The sequence below is a fragment of the Salmo salar genome, chromosome ssa15, assembly GCF_905237065.1.
Source record: "Salmo salar chromosome ssa15, Ssal_v3.1, whole genome shotgun sequence".
Lineage (NCBI taxonomy): Eukaryota > Metazoa > Chordata > Actinopteri > Salmoniformes > Salmonidae > Salmo > Salmo salar.
The window spans coordinates 28,294,445-28,320,588 of record NC_059456.1 but is presented as its reverse complement, the minus strand read 5'-3'; the positions used below and the strand labels follow the sequence as shown (position 1 = coordinate 28,320,588).

At 44.1% G+C, this 26,144-nt stretch overlaps 1 protein-coding gene across 2 annotated transcripts; it reads right to left on the bottom strand.

The window, feature by feature from the left end:
- Positions 1 to 433: 433 nt before the first annotated feature.
- Positions 434 to 17,748, bottom strand: apobb.1 (apolipoprotein Bb, tandem duplicate 1). 2 transcript variants are annotated; one of them, XM_014143936.2, is made up of 29 exons: positions 17,478 to 17,748; positions 16,571 to 16,612; positions 16,257 to 16,369; positions 15,870 to 16,015; positions 15,574 to 15,721; positions 14,987 to 15,139; positions 14,647 to 14,771; positions 14,463 to 14,548; positions 13,929 to 14,370; positions 13,727 to 13,841; positions 13,483 to 13,629; positions 13,173 to 13,384; positions 12,860 to 13,055; positions 12,559 to 12,738; positions 12,234 to 12,437; positions 11,223 to 11,390; positions 10,895 to 11,100; positions 10,625 to 10,807; positions 10,380 to 10,510; positions 10,056 to 10,266; positions 9,784 to 9,956; positions 9,451 to 9,614; positions 9,254 to 9,363; positions 8,772 to 9,145; positions 2,622 to 8,654; positions 2,389 to 2,500; positions 2,205 to 2,228; positions 1,867 to 2,053; positions 434 to 1,744 (listed from the first exon to the last, which is right to left on the bottom strand). In XM_014143936.2, the coding sequence occupies exons 1-29, from the start codon at positions 17,530 to 17,532 to the stop codon at positions 1,292 to 1,294; spliced, it is 10,893 nt and encodes a 3,630-aa protein (XP_013999411.2). In that variant the 5' UTR covers positions 17,533 to 17,748; the 3' UTR covers positions 434 to 1,291. The 2 variants fall into 2 exon arrangements, with proteins under 2 accessions (XP_013999411.2, XP_013999412.2); XM_014143937.2 differs by lacking the exon at positions 2,205 to 2,228.
- Between the last annotated feature and the right edge of the window lie 8,396 nt (positions 17,749 to 26,144).

Below are 26,144 nucleotides of genomic sequence, written 5' to 3'. Positions count from 1 at the left end.
GTTTAAAGGCACAGTCACTTTAGTGTATGTAAACTTCTGATCCACTGGAATTGTGATACAGTGAATTATAAGTGAAATAATCTGTCTATAAACCAATTGTTCGAAAAAATTACTTGTCATGCAAAGTGCAAACCAACTTACCAAAACTATAGTTTGTTAACAAGAAATTTGTGGAGTTGTTGAAAAATGAATTTTAATGACTCCAACCTAAGTGTATGTAAACTTTTGAGTTCAACTGTAGATATTCCATACAAATCTGCCGTTTCCAGCTACAATAGTCATTTACAACATTAACAATGTGTACACTGTATTTCTGATCAATTTGATTTTATATTAGACAAAAAAAGTAGCTTTTCTTTCAAAAACAAGGACATTTCTAAGTGACCAAACTTTTGAATGGTAGTGTACATAATAATGGAATAAAGTCTCAGAATCAATGCACAAATTTCATTTAATTAGCTTTCAAGACCTTCAACAGAGCATACACAAACAAACAGTGACCACATATAGCTAATGTGTGTCAATGCAATCAAACATCATGAGCAACATCTGCGTTTAAACACATGCTTGAAAGCCTAAAATATACAAATACCACAAAGTGAGGTTTGTAATGTTTTACCCCATGCTTAAAAATTATTAATGCTGTATGGTATAATTAAGCAATAAGGCCAGAGGGGGTGTGGTATATGGCCAATATACCACGGCTAAGGGCTGTTCTTAAACACGATGCAACGCAGAGTGCCTGGATATATTGGCCATATACCACAAACCCCAGAAGTGCCTTATTGCTATTATAAACTGGTTACCAATGTAATTAGAGCAGTTCAAATAAATGTTTTGTCATACTCGTCAGCCAATCAGCATTCAGGGCTCGAACCACCCAGTTTATAATAGACTTTATTGATACACTTCTCTCTTTACATCTTGAATAGTAAAGACAAGGGAAGTGGAACACAACAAAGTATTGCATTTCCATGTTGGTTCATCAGTAGTCATTTACACAAAATAATAAAACATATTTTTATCAAGTTGTACATGTTAACTTGACTGCTATAAATACATGCTGAAACACTTATTGAGCTAAGTGTCAATTTTTTCCCTCCCAAGCGAGCATATGTGTTTAACAGATGGTAGTGTTTAATACACTCAGGGTTTAGTCTGTGGGTATCTCACTGGTGGAAGGGAAAGGGAAGGTTGTTCTCAAGCCTTCCACTAACTTTCACGAAAGCCTCAGAAGCCTGCTGCAGAAGACCAGTGATGGTGAGATTGAGCTGGTTCACCACAGACATGCTCATCTCCATGACTCCAAGTTTCCAATGATCATCTGGATGGCCTGCTCAAGAATGGAGGCAATGGCGCTGGTCAGCTGTTTGAGGAGCACAGGCAGGGTGGTTATCTCCTCATAGTCATGCAGCTTCAACTGGGTTTCCTTCAGGAACTTAGTGGCACCATCCAGGAAGAACTGGACGGTGTCCCAGAAGTAGATTGACAGCACGAAAACATGCTGGCCGACAGCATCGAAGGCTTCCTCAATGTGTTTGCCTGAAGTGATGAGGTGCATGAAGATCCCGTACTTGTCTGCAAAGCTGTTCAGGGTGGATGTGATGGCAGGGAGTCTCTCCTTCAGGCCCAGGAACATGTCGTGGAGGACCTCCTTGTTGTCAGCAACCTGTAGTTTTAGATTACCGGCGTCCTTGGTAGTAACTCTGATGACCAAGATGTCAACATCATCCTCTGGGGCAGACTGTTGGATATAGGAGAAACATAAGAGTAAATAACAATTTCAAAATACTTTAGCAATAGGGTGACGTATCTGACGTGTAAATAGGCGCACAATAAATATTTTAAGATATGAAAGACACTCACAGCATAACGGCTGTAGAGTCTAGCGCTCAGCTGAGATGGGATCCTGCCCTGGAGTTCAAGACCCAATAACCCAGTGGATGGAGTAGAGATGGAAGCACTGACTCCATCTCTGCGGGCAGCATAGCGGAAGTTCACATCAGTGAAGGTTGGGCTGGTGATGTCCACATTCAGGGTGTGACGGGAGACACTAAGAAGTTGAAGAAAAACATGATAAGCATAATCAGTTATCATCTTAATTTATACTTGTGTGGTTAAGGTATTTATAATAGTAAAGCTCAGCCCTTGATTTATTTCAGACATTGAGATAATGAAGTTAAGATACTTTTTACAATATTTACCTTCCCTCATCTTGGCGTTTCTTCCTGGTATTCACAAATCAAATAAAACCAACTGTGTTAACTGATATTGAAATATCTTCAAATCTACATGTCTGTTAATATGATTAACATTGTGAGACTAAATAATGTCCCAATGGGTATTATACATTGAGAAGGGGTCTGTTAATTAAAAAGAAAGTATTACCTCATAGAGTGGGTAATCACATTCTGAATGTCCATGGTCAGGTCAGCATGGGTCAGGATAATATTGCCAGTCAAGCCCAGGGCTTCATTATCAACATTTGCTTTGATGGAAGCTTTTGAAAGTAGTTAGAGTTACAAATCATTTGAATAACAATTTACAGTAAAAGATCAGTGACAATATGATTCGTTTTTCATCTATTACTTTAAAATAATGCCAATTTCAAAGAAATTTACCATCCATGTCATAATCCAGGAGAACAATGGCAGAGGTAGCAGATGACTTGAGTGTGGCTTTGAAAACAGGGGAGTCACCCTCCAACTCAGCTGCCATATCTGTGGTGTACACAGGAGTGTCAATCTTGGCAGTGGTAGAGATTTTCTGCTTGGTACCTGTCATCTCGACAGCAGTCTTCTCAAAGAGGGAAATGTCACCCACGTTGCTTGGCTGAGACATGTCAATCTCAACATCAGCAGTCAGTGATGTTAATGGTGAAAAGTCAATAGTAGCCTGGGCTATATGCTTTCCATTGGTGTTGAAGGTAAGCACATTGGCCTCGTTGTTGCTCACAAATTTCAGCACTGCATACACACGGCTCACAGATGCCTCAACAGCCAGGTTCTCGTCCACATCCATCTCCAGGATAGTTGTTTCACCGTTGCCGAGTTTGGCATTGGCAATGATCTTTGAGGTGGAGCGTAGGCCATCAGCATTCAGGTAGATGTTAGCTTCATTGTCCAGAGCTCCCAAAACAGCATTGTATTCCAGGATTGTGCCATCAATGTTGCCCTTGATGGATGACTCCACAGAGATGTACTCAAGGGTTCCCTCTAGCTTCAGGCTGTGGTCAGCCTCTGCCTTGCCAATTGCTTTGATAAGGGGCAGGTTGAAATCACCTTTCAGCTTCAATGTAGAGGCAGCATTTGGCTTGGTCTTGGTGTCTGCAACAAGTTGCTGGTTGGCTTCCAGGTTGAAGATGGGCAGGGTAATCTTTGCAATGGTAGCCACAGACACCGCAGCTTCCAGTCTGTCAGTGTTCAGGCTGATTGTGCTGTCATGGTTTCCCTCAATGTGGGGATTCTCCAGAGACAGGGATGTGGCCAGCTTAAGTCCTCTTTTCGTGGTCAGGCTGCTGGTGCCATCAAGCTTGGATTTAAGAGCCTCAAAAATGGAGGCTGTGGTAGCTCCCAGGCGGAACACAAGGTCGTCCTCAGTGTAAAGTCCGGCATTGGCATTCAGATTGAAGATGGGTGACTTCAGGGAGAGTTCGGCGATCAGGTTGCCCAGAGAGTGAAACTGACTCTTCTGGTACAGGATCTTGGAATCAACATCAAGAGACTGCTCTGTGGTGGTCAAGATGTTCTTCAAGCCAGTATGCTCATACAGGTTCAGATCATTGATGGCTGGGATGCGCATGTTAAGGAAGGATAGCTTAATCTCAGGGATGCTGATAGGGGTTGTCAAGAATTCAAGATTAGCCTCACTGTTGACAGTAGCAAATATACCAGCCTCCTTTTCGTTGTTGTCAACTGTGAAGTTGTAGGAGTATTTGTACTGGTTGAAACGGGCAAGAGCCACAGTGTTGATCTGTTGAGTTTCAGGCTTGATGATGGCAAAGTAGTCGTTCTGGAGATCAATCTTGGCCACCAGTGCCTCGTTGAAGCGGAGCTTGGTGTTTCCCTTGTTCTGGAAGTCAAAGACAACCTCAATTGGATCTATCACAATGTTGAGTGAGTTGGACAGGATTCCACTGAGATCTCCAACAAGCTCTGTGTCATGGTTTGCCTTCAGTTCAATTTTCAAATATCCATAGTTAGCATTTCCAGATGCCACCAGAAGGCTGTTCTTGATCTCTGGGCCTTCTGCTTCAAACCGGGCATCAAATGCGATGTGACTGTACATGACTGCATCAGCGTTTATGGTCTGCTTCATCTTCAGAGGGACAGTGTCAGTTTCAGCGGAGATTTTCAGCTTAGCAGTGCTGGGACTGATGGCGAAGTGAAGGTCACACTTGTGTGTGACCTCGTGAAAGTTGAACATCATAGCACCATCATTTCCAACGGTCAGAGTGATTGTTGTGTCCTCCAGGCGGGCAACAGCCTTTTGGGTCACAAAGGCTCCATTGGTGAAGCGAAGGATTGGGATATTGATCTGGTGGCTGTAGGTGGTGTCCACAGAGGCAGATATTCCACCCTCCATAGCAAAGAAGGCATTATTGACAATGTCAGTCGTGTAGTGTGCAGTGGTTGCCTTGACTGTAGTCTTAGCTGAGGCCTGGGATGAGAATCCGTAGATGATCACCGATGCCTGATGTTCAACTGCAAGTGCATTGTGAATGAACTTAAAGGTCTCTGCAACAATCATGCGTCTCATTTTGGGGATGGCAACACGAACACTGGAGTTCAGGTTGAAATTGAGGATCTCAATACTGGGTGATGTGGCCTGGGTGGCCAAGAAAGCAGTGAACTGAGGAGTCATCTCATTTTCAGTGTTGTTCCAGAGCTCAGCAGAGCTCCTGATGCTGTAGACTGGGGTGATGACACTGATCTTACCATAGAGCTTGCCAAAGCAAGGGACACTGATCTCACTGGGAATGGCAGGGAGCTTGATCTCAGGGATCTGGAGAGTTGTAATCTCTAGGAGCTTTTCTGTGGCCACCTTAGGGAGGGCAGGGAAGGAGAACTCTGGGAATGTGATCTCTGGGAGAGTAATGTCAGGTAGGGTTGGCAGGTAGCTCATGGTCAGGTCTCCAAAGAAAGCATCCAAATCAAGCATCTGGATCTCAAAGTTGACAATGAAGTCGATGAGCTCTGTGACCTTCTGCTTGATATCATCAAAGGAAATGGTGGTGGCTGGCACTGTGTGGAAACCCAGGATAGTGAACTCAGGGATATCCAGCTGTGTTGGAATTTCAATCTCCTGAATCTTCTCCAGGCTGATCTTCATGGAGGGCATGGCCAGGTCTGTGAGAGGGATGGTGAATGAAGGGAAGTCCAGCTCAGCTGTCTTCAGTCCAGTAATTACTCCCTCAATGATCTGCTTGACCTCACTGACAATTTGTTGTTCACCAGCATACTTCTGGATCACCTCAAACACATTGCCGAACACCTCATTGATGATGGTGGTGACCATGGTGTAGTGTTCGCTCAGCTGCTGCAGGAATGAGATGATATAATGTCTGAGGTCCATATTGGTAATTCTCTGCTTCAGGCTGTCAGAAATTGCCTTAACGTCATTAAGGATGGCATGGTCAGCTATGTCCTTCACTGTTTTGATCATGTCTGCAACCTTGATTTCCCTCAGATGTTCAATGAAGTTAAGTGCAGATGACACAACAAAGTTGACAAACTCTCTTGAAGCCTGAAGTTTCTGTGGGATCTCAAGTGCCTTGATCAGCTCGTTTACATGAGCGGTGTATTCAGCAATAATCTTGTTGACTTCATCCACATAGGCATTGTAATCAAATGACTTCAGCTTCTGGATAACAGAGTCAAGATACTTGTTCAGCTGGTCAATCACCTGTTTGATCTCAGTAGCTTTCAAGTAGTTGATGGCTTCTTCCAGCATCTGCATTACCTTCCCTGGGATATCGATGGCCTTCAGCTTGTTAACAAGGACCTGAATTGTTTCACCAATTTTTAACTGCTTAATGAGGTCCACAACCTTCTCCAGGACTGCTTCAACCTTCTTGTCAACATCATATTTGACAATCAGTTCTGTCAACTTGGCATGGAAAGCATTCAACTTACCAAAGATGTCGAAATCCTGAATCACTTCCTTGACAGGCTCAATAGCCTTGCTGAATCTTTGCCAATCTTGCTGAAACTGATCTATCAGCTGCTCAACATAAGCTTCCAAGTTGAGGGAGGTAATGCAGTTCCTCAGATCCTCAACAAATTGGGTTCTGTCAAAGTTCTCAATGAACTGCTTCAATTCACTCACTGCGTTTTCAAGCTTAGCCTTGATTTCAAACTGTGCATCAATGTCGTGCAGGAGTGCAATGCTGCTGTCCTTCAGTTTCTGCATGTCTATCTGCTTGATCAGCTCTTCAATGGCATCAATGACAGCTATGATAATTGTAGTTAATTCATACTCCTTGTTGATGGCATTCAGCTCCTGGTTGAGCCTCTGGATGACAGTTTCAGATAGGCTGCCACTCGCAATCATATCCTTGGTAACATCAACAATTCCCTGAATGCGGGATGACAGATCAATCAGCAGGTTTTCAAAAGCTGTCTTGAGGTTCACCAGAAAGGCCTCTAGGTCTTCCAGAGAGACGGCATACACCTGGGTGAGGGTAATCAGGTCCTGTTTGAGCTGGACAGCCTTGCCTTCAAGATTCAGTTTGGTAACAAAGTCACTCACATGCTGGGGCAGTGCCTCAAGCTTAGCCTTGATCTCTTCACTGTTAATGTAATTCTGCAGTTTCTCTGCCATGCTCACAATAGTGATCTTGATGTTTTCCAGGATTGCAGGCAAACTTTCAAGGAAGGGCAGGTTAATCAAGTGACTGTCAGTGTTCTTATCATATTTCAGGAAACCAGAAATTGTGAATTCCTGCTCTTCACTGGCAGCTGTGTTCAGGAGGCCGGTGAGGAGGGTTGCAGACAGCTCCAGTCCAAGCCTTTCAGCATTGTTGTAGGCACTCACTTCCTGATTGAGAGCATGGTTGTTCACCTTGGACTTCACCCCGAGTGTGGCTTTCTGCTCCTGGGGAGTCAAAAGTGTGTCCATCTTGTTGTCCAGTGTGGTCTCCAGGGAGAAGCCATTGTCCAGCTGCTGAGTTATGGAGGCTCTGCATTCATGAGAGCTGGCAAAAGCCAGGGGCTGTGCTTTAAGAAGGAACTTTCCATAGAGCTGAGCACTCTGCTTGCCATACAAGGTCAGGTCACCATCAGCATTGAAGATGGCGTCAAGATTGAAGTCAAAAGGAATAATGCTGGCACGGATGGTGTTGTCGAAGCGGAAAGGCTGGGAGTTGAAGCGGGCATCATTTTGAATCCTTGCAGCAAGGCCAACAATTTCAAGCTCAGTGTTGTGGCTCATGTGAGCACCAAGGAGCTTTCCAGTAGTGCTGCACTTAGCATTAGCGGTCAAGTCTGCATAGTTGATCTCATAGGTGTGTTTGAGCTCTTCCTCACCATAGGCTGCCTTTAGGCTTCCAGTAAAGTCAATTTTGTAGACCACTGCCTTTAGCTGAGCCTTGTTGACTAGGTTGGCTTCCAGCAGTTTCAGGTCATTGTTCACATTTACAGAGGCAGTGTAGTCCTGAAGGTCAATGGTGATGTCATGTGTATAGGAAGTGCTCTCGCTGACAATGGCCTCAGCCTTTGAGGTGAAGGCAAGGGTGAAGAGAGTGATGGTCAGTGCGTTGGCATTCTCAACCTTCATGTCATTCAATGCACTCTTGGTCTCAATGGACAGAGTAGCCTTGGAGGAATCAATTCCACCGTTGAAGGTGTTCTCCATGGTGAACGGGCCCTGCAGGGTGGTTGTTCCGCTTGTGGCCAGGCCATCCTTGTTCATTGTCAGGGTAGCTTTGTGTGCAGCTTTGTTCTCAAGCAGCTTTACAGTGGCATCACTGTTTACAGCCAGGCCATTGACATCCAGGGAGGCAGTGAGAAGAGAGTATATGCGATTCGTTGAGTATTCAGTGTTGGTCTCCATCTTGATTGTGACTGCTCCAGAGCCAACAGAACCATCAACCTGGTTGTGGATATTCATGCCAAGGGCATTGGTGTCACATTTCAGGGACAGCATGTTATCCTTGAACACAAGTTCAGCAGCATGGGTCAGGATGTCTTCGAATGCATTCGTGTTAGATACAACAGACAGCTCGCCATTGGCAAAGGATGCAGCAATGGTGTTCTGGGCCTTAAGAATTGTTGAATCAATTATCAGGGAAGATTCAATCACTGCCTCTGGTCTGAATGGGAAGATGGTAAAAGACTGGGTGGTGATTGTGGTGCCATAGACAGGTCCTGCTTTGACTGTTCCCTCCAAGTTGCTATCACCAGAGATCTTCAGTGTTGGAGTCAGTATTGACACTTCAGTATTGAAGCCAACTTGGCCGGTGTGCTCTAGATTTACATTCAGACCCATGGGGCTTGTTGCTTCGATTTTGCTGCTGGATTTCACATTGATCTTGTTGTCTGTAACAGTGCCAACTTCCCTTATGCTAATGCTGGCATCAATGAGCTTGTGGCTCACGGAGGTCTTCACATGGGCCTTGATGGAATCAGCAGGAGTGGTGGCAAGCAATCCAGATCCTATTTACAACACAGAAGGAACAATTATTGATTATTGCACAACTAAACATGTTCCAGATGGTGTAATTCTCAATTAAATACAAAGGCATTAGAAAATGTCTGGAGGTGGTACACTACCTTCAATCTTGATGCACAGGAGTTCCATTGAGCAGCTGCCTGTCACATCAAACTTGGCAGAATAGCTTGGTGTCTCAACGGCATCTTTGCCAGCAGACACTGAGCCCTCCAAGTTGTAGAAGTTGCTCTTCACCTTTGTGGACAGCTGAGCTTTTCCAAAGAGGGGCACAAACACATCAAGGGTCTCTGGGATGAAAAGCTCAGGGATGGGGATCGCCATGGATGCAATGTCCAAGCCAAGTTGGGGCAGAGCCAGGTGTGGTGTGGTCAGTGCAGCTGGGAAGTTCAGCTCCTCAGATGATTTTCCACCAAGAGGGAGGGGAATGGCGATGAAGATATGCTCATTGTTGAAGTGGTAAGCAGCTGTGGCCTCGCTGTTTAAGAAAATTATATTTAATCATGAATTAATCATGGAATCCAAAAAAATCAGTTAATGTATTGATAGAAAATTATTCTTATGGAAGTTGATTGATGTAACTTACGCATTCAGGAACAGTTTCTCAGGCAGAGTCATCTCTGGCATCCCAGGGACTCTCAGGTTCTGCAGGTATGGGATATCAGCAGCATATTTCTCCAGGTAGTTGTTGGTTGCCTGTAATATAAATATATAGTCATATATTAAGTTTAGAGAGGACAAAATATTGATCAGACGATTAAAGTATTTTTGTTTAAGTATTACCTCCACGGACTTGGTGAGGATGTGACGGACCTTCATGTCGGTCTGGCCCACCTGCTGATCAAGAACATCACTGACTGTCTTCTGGATTGCCTCGGCATGAGGTAGGATGTTCTGGATCTCAGAATTCATGTCAGACTTGACCTCAGCCACAATCTTCTCGTCATCTACAAAGTAGGAGTAATTCATTGTAAATTAAATTACATTTTAATAACTTTCCCATGATTACTTGACATTTAAAGCCTGGCAAAGCTCTCAGAAATGTAAAGTTAAAGTTGATCAAGAAGCAAAACAATTCATCGTACAAAGGTTGGTCGATATTGAAAGCCTGCATACCATATTTTAGGGTGATCTTTTGCACTGAGGTGGTCTCTGGGAGCTTGATGTCACTCTCAAGCTCAAGTTCCAGTTCCTCACCACGCTTCACGTTGGCTGTAACTGTGGCATCAGCCTTGATTGAAGGGACAAGCAGCTGCACCTGCAGCATAGCATCCTTCATGGCCTCAATTCTGCATAGAAAACCATGAGTCAGTTGGAATTTGGAAGAAAGGGAAAACAGAAGAAACCAAAACAGGGAAGTACTTTGTGGGGTAGCATTGTCAGCTTACTTAGCGCGGCCAACCAGGGACAGCTGAGGGATGTTCTTGTTGATGAGGTCAATGGAGATGGAGTGTATTCCTTTGCCCTTGGTGTTGCCATCCACAACGCCCAGTCTGATTCCAGCCTCCAAGTCAAAGTCAGGGATCTGGATGTCGGTGGTGATGACATTCTTCCTCCTGTTGTACTTCACAGTGGCTGTGGCCTCAGTGGGGTCAGCACCTGTGTCCAGGATAAACTGAATAAGTTAGTCACCAAGGAAAAGGTTGTACGGTAGAAATGGAAGGACTGTGTTACTCTAAAAGAGGGCTTTTGTAACTTAGAGCTAGCTATACCTTCTGCCTTCAGGACCATCTTTACAGTGTCAACTTTCTGACGACCTTCTTCTCCCTCCCTGACGATTTCGTAGCCGATGGTGGCCGTGTATTCAGTGACCTCACCAGTGGGGTGGAGCTCCACAGCAAGCCTATAGAAAATGTTTAATTTCCAAAAGTTATGGCTGAGATCAATTTCTACCTGAAAATAGGAAAACATAAATGGAGCATATGTTAAAATGTATTTGCATCGAACTAGTACTTACTTGCTATCTCCGGTAAAGGGGAAATAGGGTGCTGTGTCATGGGAGCTAGCATCAGAGTACTGAAGGGTGGTGCAGTACTTCATACCAGCTAAGAATGGAGTGCACTCAGACACATCAATTCTGTCCTCTACCAGAGACGGGATGGGTTTCACTCCAGCAGAAGTCACTTCGAACAGCTTGTTGCTATAATAGGGGTCGTGGAAAGGAAATGTTTAGGCTCTGATAAATATTGGTCATCAAGTATTATCTGAATGACACTCTGACACTTACGTGATGCTGATGAGCTTGGCAGGACCCTGAGGAGCAGGGATGGTCAGCTTGACCTGGTTGTCGGCCATGGCGATCTTAGCGCTGAGCCCACTCTCGTGGTATAGGCTGGTGTGCATCTCCAGGCCAGAGAGAAGGTACTCAGGAATGTGGGAACCAACCCGGGCCACAAACTCAATTCCAGCGGAGGGCATGAAGGAGACCTCGCTCTGTGGGAAAGGGATCAGTCAAAGTATATTATATAGATATGCAAAAAGACTGACGGACTTCACATGTGTTAGGGTTACTACAAATAGAAAACAGATCAGTGAAAATAAATATAGAAGTTTACCATGTCGGGTGTAATGTGTAGTCCTCCCTTGATGCCAGGGGTGAAGGTACCAGACAGGGCAATCTTCAGTGGCACACCAGTGGCAGTTGGCAGGAAGAATTCGTTATCCATGAAGATGTAATGGGCGAAGACTTCATTGTCAGTGTTGGTCATCAGTCCCTTCATAAGCTGTGGAACACGTACAGTTGAAGTCAGAAGTTGACATACACCTTAGCCAAATACATTTAAACTCGGATTTTCACAATTCCTGACATTTAATCCGAATAAAAATTCCCCAAAAATTTCTAGGAGACAGAACGCGTCTCATTCCTTAGCAGTGTGACGGCTGCATGGTCCCATGGTGTTTATACTTGCGTACTATTGTTTGTACAGATGAACGTGGTACCTTCAGGCGTTTGAAAATTGGTCCCAAGGATGAACCAGACTTGCGGAGGTCTACAATTTTTTTTTATGAGGTCTTGGATGATTTCTTTTGATTTTCCCATGATGTCAAGCAAAGACGCACTGAGTTTGAAGGTAGGCCTTGAAATACATCCACAGGTACACCTCCAATTGACTCAAATGATGTCAATTAGCCTATCAGAAGCTTCTAAAGCCATGACATCATTTTCTGGAATTTTACAAGCAGTTTAAAGGCACGGTCAACTTAGTGTATGTAAACTTCTGACCCACTGGAATTGTGATACAGTGAATTATAAGTTAAATAATCTGTCTGTAAACAATTGTTAGAAAAATTACTTGTGTCATGCACAAAGTAGATGTCCTAACCGACTTGCCAAAACTAAAGTTTGTTAACAAGAAAGTTGTGGAGTGGTTGAAAAACGAGTTTTAATGTCTCCAACCAAAGTGTATGTAAACTTCCGACTTCAACTGTAGATTTCAGGGTTAGGGTAGTTTACATTTTTGATCATTAAATGTCATTCTTGTCAGATTAATTAACCTATAGACTCAAAAACTATCATTAATGTCTATGTGAATTGATAGTTTCACTTTTATGTATCTTGTACATACATCTGTGGGGAACATCTTGAGTACGTTGTCAATCATCAGACCAGCAGAGTAGGCCATCTTCTCCATCTCATTGGTCTTCAGGTATCCAAGTTCATTTCCCAGCAGTCTCAGGTAAACCATAGCCTCAGGGGACTCCTGAGTCCTCAGATCCCTGACCAGTTTGTTGAGGTTGCGGCCGATTTCTCTCATGATGTTCTGGGAAGCCTACAGAATATTTTTTTACGAGGAAAGAAGCAGTTAGCTTATGCTACAATGAAATAATTAGCATCAAAATCGCACAAATTAAAATGTTCAGTAAGGAAAGAGAAAGAACGGTTTTGAATACCTGTCTCTTCATTCTGTCTTTCTTCAGAGCGGGCATCATCCTCTTCATGACCTCATTGACCTGCAGGGGCATCTTGTCAGAAACGAAGTAGACGGTCTTTAGAACTGTGTCAGGGAAGAATCCGTTCTCTCCAAACAAAGCCTCAACAGTTGGCTCAAGTCCTTTGCCTTCCATGCCAACCTTACAAGTAAAGAGAATGTTCACCATGAGACTGATAGAAAAAGAAGTGTATATTCTGTAAAAAAACAAACATCATCCCAATAAGAGGCTTAGGGAAACAATTTATATTGTATTTTTTTACCTCCACCATGTCAACACTGTAGCCAAAGGCCTTCAGGGTCATCTCCAGCATGACTTCCTTGGGCAGATAGCTGGTGCCCTCGAAGAGCATATTTCCTTGCACAGATCCAATCATGTAGTTGCGGGAGAACTTGGTGGGATCCATGACAGTTCCAACCTCATTTCCCTGCAGGGCATCAAGAATCTTCTGTCTCAGCCTTTAATGGAAGGAATAATTTATTACATGGTCAAACCTATGATGAGGAGGGAACAACCGAACAGAATATTTCTGTTAGCTGAGGCAGTAAATACTGCAGATGATATCTCTCACGTACTCCTGGGTCTCGGCTGCTGTGGATGCCAGTATATTAGTCAGGTGGGAGATGACAAAGCTCTTGGCCTGCTGGTCTTCTTCGATGGGCAGAGCGGCGGCCAGCTGAGCCAGTTCAGCAGGCTGGGGGTCCTTCATCAGCACCAGGTAGGCAGCAACACGCTTCTGCAGGGGGCTAGCACCACTCAAAAGAACCTGCATGAGCACCTCTCTGCCCTGTAAACAGGAGAATGTGTATAACAGTTCTGCAGTGAACGAAGAGTTGATGGTTTCCATGTACATTTTTTAAAGCTAATAGGAAAAGAGTGAGTTACCTCCTCAGGGACAGGGGTCTGTCTGAATGCCTGAATGGCAGCCTGTTGGACTTCCAGGGAAGCGCCGGGCTCGTTTACACACTGGATCACAGCAGACTTCAGGGCAGGACTGGCGGCTCCCATGGCTGCAGCCATGTTACCAATAACCTGTGGAGCAGAAGGAAGCAAACATGAATTATTCTGATTCAAATTGTTGCTGTGTGAGTAAACCTGAAAAAGCTATGGGGAGCGATGGAACACTCACCCTCAGGGCCAGGAAGTTCTGCTCCTTGTCACCGGTGCAGTCACCCAGCTGGGCAACAGCAAACTCAGCCACAGCCTCGATCTCAGGGGTCACTTTGCCCTCGGCCTTGTAGAATCTGAAGAGGAACACATTGTCAGAATTTCATTGTCTGCATCTGCTTAGTTCCATTTACAAAATATGTTGCTTTAAAATGTCTGTTTACCTCTTGACAACATTGCTCAGGGCATACAGGATAGGCTTGCTCTGCTTGTACCGTGCCATAGCCAGCATGTCGTTGACCAGGAGGGCAGAGGGGTTGGGGACCAGTCCCATAGCGAACACGACGGCATCAACCTCAAAGGCAGAGTTGTCAAAGGTCCTGAGGATCTGCATGATGGCACTGCTGCACTCTGGGGTACCGCACTGGGCCAGAACCTGGTAGGTCAAGGGTCCGGACACCTTCAGGGCCTCGGGGATAGCAGGGCTCAGGGTCTCAGCCTTCATTCCACGGACCATGCTCACAAGCTGCTGGAAGAGGTGGGCTCTCTTCTCACCGTTGGACAGAGTGGCCAGTTCCCTCAGGACGGCCAGAGGAGCATCCTTGTCCTGAACAACGCTCTTGTCCTCAGCAGCCTCCATTGGCAGACCCTTGAGGTTGGCCACATCTGCAAGAAGATAAAGTCAGTTTTGACACTGAGTGGGTGAAATCCTTTTTCAGTCATCTTCATAATTAGAATGCAATGTAAGGGATACTTACTGTGGTCAAAAACTCTCTCATTGTATGTGGAAACCTCCAGCAGAGTCAGGAACTGCTTGCCAACGTTGGTAACTCCATACTCTCCCCTGTGGAAAGCCAAAGAGATGATAAAGACTTATGCAACATCTCTTAACATTGCAGGTACGTATTTCATAAAACATTACAGGCATAATGTTTTACACACTTGTGAGAGAAAGGCACCAGGATGTGCTTCTCAGTGCAGGCACCAGAGATCATGTGCTTCTTGTCATTGTCAAACTTGTAGTTGCAGGTCTGGGAGCTTCTGATCAGCTGAGCAAGAGGATAGTGCTGTAGGAGGAGAAATTATTATTGTTTACGGTTTTTTGTAAAGTTCAAAAGTGAATAAGGAGTAATATTAGTTGTCATTTCAGCTACTGGAGCGGAGAAAGATAATTACTTTGAAGGGTTTTTGTAAAGGAGTTAAAAAGTGAATTAGGATTAATACATTATTTTGGGTTTATTTCATGATCTAACCAGCAACTTCTACTTTCTTGCAGTCTTACCATGCCAGAGATGAGGGCCAGGGGGCTGGTGTGGTCCCTCTGGGGGATGAAGTGGTCACATTGGGACAAGTCCCTGTTGAGAGTGATGTCAGTAGCGATGTCCTCCATGGCGTTGACTATGTAGTTGGTCTTGCACATGCCGTGGATGGTGGGCTGAGGGGAAAGTCAATGATCCTTGTCATATTTAAATAAATATAAATACTGATTTATGTTTTCTGAAAAACTGAATGTGACATATTGCTCTCTGCAGAGCCATGAACATAATTTTCTTGGCTAGTCTTGTACCTTGTAGTGCATCACGTCGGCGTGCCAACAGTACTTTCATTTATTATTTCTTTATTACACAATAATTACATTTTTGTTTCTTGGATTCACTAAAACAAGCACCAATATGTACCATTGTCTACCAGGTAGTTTCCAATTGTATTGAATAATATGGATTAATAAGGTACACACTGTTAGTAATAAAGTACCCATTAGAGTAATAAAGTACTCAATAAGAAATGACTTGCTCATATCACTGAAACTACACTGTAATACAAAGTGTGTAGTTATGATTAGGGTGTTTTCTGAGAAGATCAACATACCATTTTCTTGTTGTTCTCCTCTTCCAGCAGGGGCACGGCAAGGGCAGAGACGATACCTCTCTTGATGTTCAGGATGGTCATGGACTCATCCTCCTCAGGGTACAGTTTCACATCGTACACTCCCTCAACCACAACCTTCAGAGGATGTCTGAGCAGGGAGAGAGAGGTGAAAGGTTGGTTACCAGTTGTTAACTCCAAATTACAATGTGCTTAATAGAAGAGAGGACAAGGAATTTTTAACAAATATTGGGGACAAGGGTTGGGTTAGGGCATGTGTGACAGCCTTGGGGGCTTACTTCTCCATGGCAGCAGCGAAGGCATCAGATCCAGGTGCAGGTCCGAACACAGGGTTGCCCTCTGCGTCCATATTGACAACCTCACTCAAGCTACAGCCTGTGGTACGCAGGATGTAGCTGCAAGACTGAGGAACTTCAATCTCAACCTGTAGGTGGAGACAAAGAGGTCACAATGTTTACTAATTCTGCAAATATAGGAGACCGGACAGCATGACAGCATGAGAACTTGTGGGCTACCCTTTGTAATTATAACATGCTAGCTTGCGTTCAAATTTGCTAGAAATTGCTGTCGTTCTCTCATTGCAAACAATGACATTCAGTTTTTTTATGAGTCACCAGTATGTACACAGCATAACTTTTATGTTACTGTAATATTGATGGGCTTACCTTGCAAGAGCCCTTTGGTCCGTTCCTGAGGCTGGAAGCTCCATTCACGGCATTCAGGGACTCTGCTTCATATTGGTATTCATATTTGTGAAGGCTCTTATACCTTTTTGCCACTAGGGTGGAGGACAGAAATATATTGCAAAGTTAACACAGATAGTTAATTATATTCCAAACAAGCTCATCTACTACTGCTTAACACATAGAATTGGACTCTTTATTGATCTCGGTAGTAATTGTTGGGTGTGCGTCCGATGGCAATAAATAGCCTGCTTTCTGTTAGAGCTAAAACAAAGCCTTTGTGATTTTTCACTTACGTAAGCATGTTGGATTTTCTTCTTCAGCATTGTCTTGGGCATCTTTAAGGGAAAGATGCATAAGTACGTTTCTTTTGAAATACAATGTATTTGAAAATGTGACTAGCGACTGTCTTGCTTATTAGTCTATGAAAAATGTTAAACGAGATATTGACCTGATCATTTTAAAGGCAGACAATTCCAAGGTGCTACCACACCTTTAACCTTTAAAATGTACAATATTTGATGCACATTTCTGTAAAAGAATGTAATACATCTTTCTTAAATGTGTGGTGTAAAATGTTGGGATTGGGAAGAGGGGCGAAAGATGAGGAAAGTTGGAAAGGGATTTATATTGGGCAGGGGGCGGCAACAGCGGGGATTACTTTTGTCCCCCCAAAGTTTTTGTTGTTAAATTGTTGTTGTTTTGTCATAAAAGCCTGTAAAATCAACAGGAATTCAGAGAAAAATGAGTTAAATTTAGGAAATCTGTTCCCAAGTATTCCCACAAATATAAAAAAGAGACGTATGTGATCGACTCAATGTAATCAAGATATAAAATGTATTGTTATTTTGCAAATACAATATCTTTTTGGCCTTAGTTGTGGTCAATTTGCAGTGTACAAATTATTATAACTGTGTTCCTGACCATCCGCTCTGACAAAAAACGTCCTGCGGCTGAATATAGGTGCCTACCCCTGATATAGGGTAATGTAAGATGCTTCTACTTTGTGACGTGATATATTAACATTTCAATACATACAACTTTTCATACAAAATAGGTTTATTTGACATCATTTTGGCATCTGTTGAAAACTATAAACCTCTCCAAATTAAAACATATGATAAGTGTTACAAAAACCTTTTTCTATAGACAGTTAAACAACCACGTTTTCCAGAAGCAGGGAAAGGTCAGAAAGGTACTTACAGGCCAAGGCAAGGGTGCTCAGAAGTAGCAAAAGGCAGAGCTTTGCGTCCCCCATGATGGGTTCGTTGAAGCTCTTTTCCTTAAGGTTTGAGAGTACTCAGTCGAGACTGATTCCTTAACCCCAGCACAATGTTTTTATACCCCGAGAGACGGGAGGGGTTGGTGGGGGTCACAGACAGTACTGATGTCCATGCTCCAAAGTCCATCCCACCCATCCCTTTGGAGGGACACAGGCGAGTGGCTGTTCATGGATTCCAAGCATCTGTAAACATGATCTATTAGTCATATATATTTTGTTAATCATATAGATTTAAGCAGATATGATACACTAACAAGACATTTCTTTTGTTCGTTCCCCCCTCAACACACACACACGGACACAACTTCTTTCCACAACATACTACCTATGTTTTTAAGTACATACTGGTATATAGCCACATTGAACTTGTTTTTATTCAATCTTTTTGTATTCTGTGCTTTTTTATATACACCACCGTTCAAAAGTTTGGGGTCACTTAGAAATGTCCTTGTTTTTGAAAGAAAAGCACATTTTTTTGTCCATTAAAATAACATAAAATTGATCAGAAATACAGTGTAGACATTGTTAATGTTGTAAATGACTATTGTAGCTGGAAACAGCTGATTTTTAATGGAATATCTACATAGGCGTACAGAGGCCCATTGTCAACAACCATCACTCCTGTGTTCCAATGGCACGTTGTGTTAGCTAATCCAAGTTTATCATTTTAAAAGGCTAATTGATCATTAGAAAACCCTTTGCAATTATGTTAGCACTGCTGAAAACTGTTGTCACACCCTGATCTGTTTCACCTGTCTTGTGATTGTCTCCACCCCCTCCAGGTGTTGCTTATTTCCATGGTGTATATATCCCTGTGTTTCCTGTCTCTCTGTGCCAGTTTGTATTGTATGCCTTTCAAGTCAACCAGCGGGTTTCCTGTACTCCTGCTTATATTCTCTTTTGCTAGTCCTCCTGGTTTTTGACCCTTGCCTGTTTTCTGGACTCTGTACCCGCCTGCCTGACCATTCTGCCTGCCCTGACCTCGAGCCTGCCTGCCACTCTGTACCTCCTGGACTCTGAACTGGTTTTGACCTTTTGCCTGTCCACGACCATTCTCTTGCCTACCCCTTTTGGATTGTTTAATAAATATCAAGACTCAAACCATCTGCCTCCCGTGTCTGCATCTGGGTCTCACCTTGTGCCCTTATAGTTGTACTGATTAAAGAAGCAATACAACTGGCCTTCTTTAGACTAGTTGAGTATCTGGAGCATCGGCATTTGAGTTTGATTACAGGCTCAAAATGGCTTTCTTCAAAAGTACTTTCTTCTGAAACACGTCCGTTGATTCTTGTTCTGAGAAATGAAGGCTATTCCATGCAAGAAACTGAAGATCTCGTACAACATTGTGTACTACTCTCGTCACAGAACAGTGCAAACTGGCTCTAACCAGAATAGAAAGAGGAGTGGGAGGCCCCGGTGCACAACTGAGCAAGAGGACAAGTACATTAGAATGTCTAGTTTGAGAAAGACGCGTCACAAGTCTTCAACTGGCAGCTTCATTAAATAGTACCTGCAAAACACCAGTCTCAATGTTAACATTGAAGAGGCGACTCCGGGATGCTGGCCTTATAGGCAGAGTTCCTCTGTCCAGTGTCTGTGTTCTTTTGCCCATCTTAATCGTTTCTATTTATTGACCAGTCTGAGATATGGCTTTTTCTTTGCAACTCTGCCTAGAAGGCCAGCAGAGGTAACTCTGGATCTTCCTTTCCTGTGGTGGTCGTCATGAGAGCCAGTTTCGTCATAGTGCTTGATGGTTTTTGCGACTGTACTTGAAGAAACGTTCAAAGTTTTCCGAATATACTGACCTTAATTTTTTAAAACAATGATGGACTGTCGTTTCTCTTTGCTTATTTGAGCTTTTTGCCATAACATGGACTTGCTCTTTTACCAAATAGGGCCATCTTCAAATTTTATTGGTCACATACAGTACACATTGTAGCAGGCTCAAGGGTGTGGAGTTTCCACGCCACCAAGTTCAATAACCAGAATGCAAATTCGGAATATATTAGGGATATTTGCACACGGTGGAAAAGGGGGGGGGGTCCAGCCACCAGTTCACAACGGGTAATCATACAGATAATTCTCCCGCTTCTCACACTCTCCCCCTCTTTGTGCAGCCTGCTTCTTCTTTTATCCCCAAGCACTCAACGGCTTAACTTTTTAGTGAAAGGGGGCAGTATTCGGAAATTCAGCTGAATGATGTGCCCAAATTAAACTGCCTGCTACTCGGGCCCAGAAGGTAGGATATGCATATTATTAGTAGATTTGGATAGAAAACACTCTGTTTCTAAAACTGTTTGAATGATGTCTGTGAGTATAACAGAACTCATATGGCATGCAAAATCCTGAGAAAAAAATCCAACCAGGAAGTGGTTTGTAGTTTTTTCTATTTCACTGGCTGTTGGCAGTGTGTCCCGCGGGTGGCGTCCCACATGTCCCAGAGTGGTTAATGATCCACCAGCTTGCCTCGTTGGGGCAGGAAGTCCATAAGGCTCAGGGGAGGAGCCAGCAGGCTGCAAGATATCCTCCTTCAACCACCACTCCCCTCACCTCTCCCTGCCATCTGCCCCCCCTCAGCTCCGACGGAGGGAGGGGCGGTCCAGCTCCCTAGAGTATCCCTCCTGGAGAGGGCATCGGCATTTCCATGGGCTGCACCTGATCTGTGGACGACAGAGAAAGCAAAGGGCTGTAAGGATAAGAACCAGCAGGTGACCCGGGTGTTACTGTCCTTATTTTGTGACATCAAAACCAGTGGTGCATGGTCCGTTACGAGGGTAAAGTGCTGTCCCAATAAGTAATATTTCAGCGTCACCACCACCCAGTTGATCGCTAGGCATTCTTTCTCCACAGTGGAATATCTTTGTTCCCGCAGCAACAGCTTCCAGCTAATGTATACGACTGGGTGTTCCTCACCTTCTTGTAGCTGTGATAGGACGGCACCCATCCCTGTTTTGGATGCATTGGTCTGTACCACCAGTGGTTTGGAGAAGTCCGGGGTCACCAGCATGGGTCCAGAACACAGGGCTCCCTTTAGTTCCTGGAAGGCTTTCTCCGTCTCCGCGATCCACGTCACCTGGGCGGGCAGACGGCTCCTGGTCAGATCTGTCAGGGGGCTGGCTAGGGAGGCAAAGTGGGGGATAAATCTCCGGTAGTAACTAGTCAACCCCACAAACGTGCGTACCTGCTTCTTGGTGAGGGGGCGGGGCCAGTCTCAAAATCGCCTCAACTTTCTTCACCTGGGGTTTTACACATTCCCTCCTGATCATGTACCCCAGGTACTCAGCCTCCCGCAGGCCGAGCCGACATTTCCTCAGGTTAGCAGTTTTCTCCCTAGCCTCGGTAGCTAAGGGTACCTGCCAATAACCCTTCGTCAGGTTGAGTGTGCTGATAAATCGGGCGGTCCTTAGCCATTCTATTAGTTCATCAATTCGGGGCATGGGGTAGGCGTTGAACTTTGAGATTTCATTTAACTTTCTAAAATCATTACAGAAGTGAATGGTGCCATCTGGTTTTGGCATCAACACTATGGGGCTAAACCACTCACTATTCGACTCTTTGATGATTCCAGCTTCCAACATAGCTTTTACCTTGGTCCTAACTGCCTTTCTCCTTGCTTCTGGTATGCGGTAGGGTTTCAACTTCACCCTTTTCCCGGGTAGGGTACTAGCTGATCCCAATTCCTTCCGTCCGCCTCCATCACCTTCTTTAGCATCTACTTTAGGGTTCTATTGAATCTTTCCACCAATCCACTGGGTTATTTTCATTCGTTTGCAGAGATCCTTCATGATTCGCGACATGAACGGGGTTCCCTGGTCGGTTAATATCTCGTCGGGGATGCCGACTCGGGGGTGCCAGAATCACCAGGATGTATTGTTGCTCTTGGGTAGAGGTCCCACTAGGTCCATTGCGATCCTGCTGAAATGGACTGAAATGATGGGTAGGGGTATTAAGGGCCTGCGAAAGTGTGATTTTCGCGCCACCTACTGGCACTCCGGGCAACTGCGGCAGTAATCCTCCACTGCAAGATATCTTCCTTCAATCACCACTCCCCTCTCCTCTCCCTGCCATCTGCCACAACATATTTAGCAGATGTTAGAGGGTGTAGCTAAATGCTTGTGTTCCTAGCTCCAACAGTGCAGTAGTATCAAACAATTCACAACAATACACACATCTAAAAGTAAAAGAATGGAAATAAGAAATATATCAATATTAGATTGAGCAATGTCGGTTGGCATTAACTGTAATACATTAGAATAGAAAACAGTATATACATATGAGCTGAGTAATGCAGTATGTAAACATTATTAAAGTGACTAGTTTTCCATTATTAAAGTGGCCAGTGATTCCAAGTCTATGTATATAGGGCAGCAGCCTCTAAGGTGCAGGGTTGCATAACCGGGTGAAAGCCGGCTAGTGATGGCTATTTAACATTACATTTACATTTTAGTCATTTAGCAGACGCTCTTATCCAGAGCGACTTACAGTAGTGAATGCATACATTTCATACATTTCATTTCATTTTAGTCTTTTTTCTTATTTTTTTTGTACTGGCCCCCCGTTGGAATCGAACCCACAACCCTGGCGTTGCACACACCATGCTGGCGTTGCAAACACCATGCTCTACCAACTGAGCCACAGGGAAGCCACAGTCTGATGGCCTTGAGATAGAAGCTGTTTTTCAGTCTCTCGGTCCCCACTTTGATGTACCTGTACTGACCTTGCCTTCTTGATGATAGCGGGGTGAACATGCCGTGGCCAGGGTTGTTGATGTCCTTAATGATCTTTTTGGCCTTCCTGTGACATCGGGTGCTGTAGGTGTCCTGGAGGGCAGGTAGTTTGCCTCCGGTGATGCGTTGGGCAGACCGCACCACCCTCTGGAGAGCCCTGCGGTTGCGGGGGTGCAGTTGACGTACCAGGCGGTGATACAGCCCGATAGGATGCTCTCAATTCTGCATCTGTAAAACTTTGTGAGGGTTTTAGGGGCCAAGCCAAACTTCTTCAGCCTCCTGAGGTTGAAGAGGCGCTGTTGCGCCTTCACCACTCTGTCTGTGTGGGAGGACCATTTCAGATCGTCAGTGATGTGTACACCGAGGAACTTGAAGCTTTCCACCTTCTCCATTGTGGTCCTGTCGATGTGGATAGGTGGCGTGCTCCCTTTGCCGTTTCCTGAAGTCCACGATCGGCTCCTTTGTTTTGTTGAGTGAGAGGTTCTTTTCCTGGCACCACTCTCCCAGGGCCCTCACCTCCTCCCTGTAGGCTGTCTCGTCATTGTTGGTAATCATGCCTACTACTGTTGTGTCGTATGCAAACTTGATGATTGAGTTGGAGGCATGCGTGGCCACGCAGTCATGGGTGAACAGGGACTACAGGAGGGGGCTGAGCATGCACCCTTGTGGGGCCCCTGTGTTCAGGATCAGCGAAGTGGAGGTGTTATTTCCTACCTTCACCACCTGGGGGCAGCCCATCAGGAAGTCCAGGACCCAGTTGCACGGGGGGGGGGTTCAGACCCAGGGCCCCGAGCTTAATGATGAGCTTGGAGGGTACTATGGTGTTATTCATTGACTATTCCGTCAGCATTCATCATTCTTACATAGGTATTCCTCTTGTCCAGATGGGATAGGGCAGTGTGCAGTGTGATTGCATCATCTGTGGATCTATTGGGGCAGTAAGCAAATTGAATGGGTCTAGGGTGGCAGGTAAGGTAGAGGTGATATGATCCTTAACTAGCCTCTTAAAGCACTTCATGATGACAAAAGTGAGTGCTACGGGGCAATAGTCATTGAGTTATGTTAACTGTGCTTTCTTGGGTACAGGAACAATTGCGAACATCTTGAAGCTAGTGGGGACAGCAGACTGGGATAGGGAGAGATTGAATGTCCGTAAACATTCCAGCCAGCTGGTCTGCGCATGCTCTGAGGACACGGCTAGGGATGCCATCTGGGCCGGCAGCCTTCCGAGGATTAACACGCTTAAATGTCTTACTCATGTCGGCCACAGAGGAGAGCCCACTGTCCTTGGTAGTTGGCCGCGTCGGTGGCACTGTATTATCCTCAAAGTGGGCGAAAAAAGTGTTTAGCTTGTCCGGAAGCAAGACGTCGGTATCAGCGAAGTGGCTGGTTTTCCCTTTGTAGTCCGTAATTGTCTATAGACCCTGTCACATGCGTTTCGTGTCTGAGCTGTTGAATTGCGACTCCACTTTGTCTCTGTACTGGCATTTTGCCTGTTTGATTGCCTTACGGAGAGAATAACCACACTGTTTGTATTCGGCCATATTGCCAGTCACCTTGCCATGGTTAAATGCAACGGTTTGCGCTTTCAGTTTTGCGGATATTCTGCCATCTATCCACGGTTTCTGGTTTTAATAGTCACAATGGGTACAACATCTCCTATACACTTCCTGATGAACTCAGTCACCATATCCGTGTATTCATCGATGTTATTCTCAGAGGCCACCCGGAACATATCCCAGTCCGCGTGATCAAAACAATCTTGAAGCATTGATTCCGATTGGTCAGACCAGCGTTGAATGGACCTTAGCATGGGTACTTCCTGTTTGAGTTTCTGTCTATAGGAAGGGAGGAGCAAAATGGAGTCCGGATCAGATTTGCCGAAGGGAGGGCGGGGGAGGGCCTTGTAGGTATTTCGAAAAGTTGAGTACTAGTGGTCCAATGTTTTTCCAAAGTGAGTTCTACAGTCAATGTGTTTGTAGAACTTCTGTAGCGTTTTCCTCAAATTTGCTTTGTTAAAATCCCCAGCTACAATGAATGCGGCCTCAGGATATGTGGTTTCCAGTTTGAGGGCCATCGTGGTATTGGCTTGAGGGGGAATATACACAGCTGTGACTATAACCAAAGATAATTATCTTGGGAGGTAATACGGTCTGCATTTGATCGTGAGGTATTCTAGGTTGGGTTAACAAATGAGTAGTTAATCATGAATCATACATCTCCACCTTTCTTCCTCACTGAGAGTTCTTTATTCCTGTCTGCGCGAAGCACTGAGAACCCAGCTCGTTGTATGGACGGGGACAGTATATCCCGAGAGAGACATGTTTCCGTTAAACAGAGTATGTTATAATCCCTGATGTCTCTCTGGAAGGAGATCCTCGCCCTGAGCTCGTCTAGTTTATTATCCAGAGACTGAACATTAGCGAGTAATATACTTGGAAGTGGTGGATGGTGTGTACGCCTCCTGAGTCGGACTAGATAGTCCACTCTGAATACCTCTTCTCTGCCGGTGGTGTTATGTAGCAGCCTCTGGAATAAATTCAATTGCCCTGGGGGTTACGAACAAAGGATCCAATTCGGGTAAGTCGTATTCCTGGTTGTGACGCTTGTGAGTTACCGCCACTCTGATATCCAAAAGTTCTTTCCGGCTGTATGTAATAAAACAAAAAAATTCTGGGCTAATAATATAAGAAATAACACACACAAAAATATATTGCAAAGCTGCTTAGGTGCTAGAAGCAGAGCTGCCATATCTGTTGGCGCCATCTGTCCAGAGTCCAGCTTGAATCTTCTGTAAACACCCATACCTTTTCACAACACAACTGACTGGCTCAAATGCATTATGATGGAAATGAACTTTTAACAAGGCACACCTGTTAATTGAAATGCATTCCTCATGAAGCTTGTTAAGCTTGTTAAGAGAATGCCAAGAGTGTGCAAATCTGTCATCAAGGCAAAGGATGGCTATTTGAGGAATCTGAAATATAAAATATATTTTGATTTGTTTAACACTTTTTTGGTTACAACATGATTCCATAGTTTATGTCTTCAATATTATTCTACAATGTAGAAAATACTAAAAATAAAGAAGAACCCTGGAATGAGTAGGTGTCCTAACTTTTGACTGGTACTGTAATATATATATATATATATATATATATATATAAATAAAACATATATTTAATAGAAACAAGCTGTGCAATCATAATTCTCTCTTTCTAAATATACATTTATGAATATTTATGCATTATCAATTCTTAATTTGATTCATGCAATAAATCTGTACACATTTCTAACACAACATGTAAAAAAGTAGGAGCAGATCATTTTGTTGCCTTAGTTACACAGCTATCAATGAATTTTACTTACATATATACTGTACAGTGGTAGTAAAGATTCCTTGCTGCAACAAAGTTATTGTATCCCGTATAAAGACAGGCTGACTTCTCCTGTATGCTCCCATTCTTTAATGAACAAAAGTTATCAACAACGAGCCATGTGTATCATTATGAAGTTCACGTGAAGTTGTAAATCATCAAAATGAATTGATGTCTGATTGGCTTCAGTGCCAGGACACTTGCCAATATTTGGTATCTTTGCCAAACTCTGAACTAGGTGAGACAATGAACCCCAGGTGATACAGTTCATGCAACAATTGATTGGGGACAACAGGGCTGGGGACAACACATACAGTAGCAAAAACAATAAATAACTATGCTTTTATTTTCTTCTGTTTGGTATGTTTGTCATTTATATTTTGATTAAATAAATAACTCTACATTTCATCAATTAACATTGATTAAAGGACATGGTTTGATAAAGACCTAATGGAAAGTTTACCAGTCCATACAAACACACTTC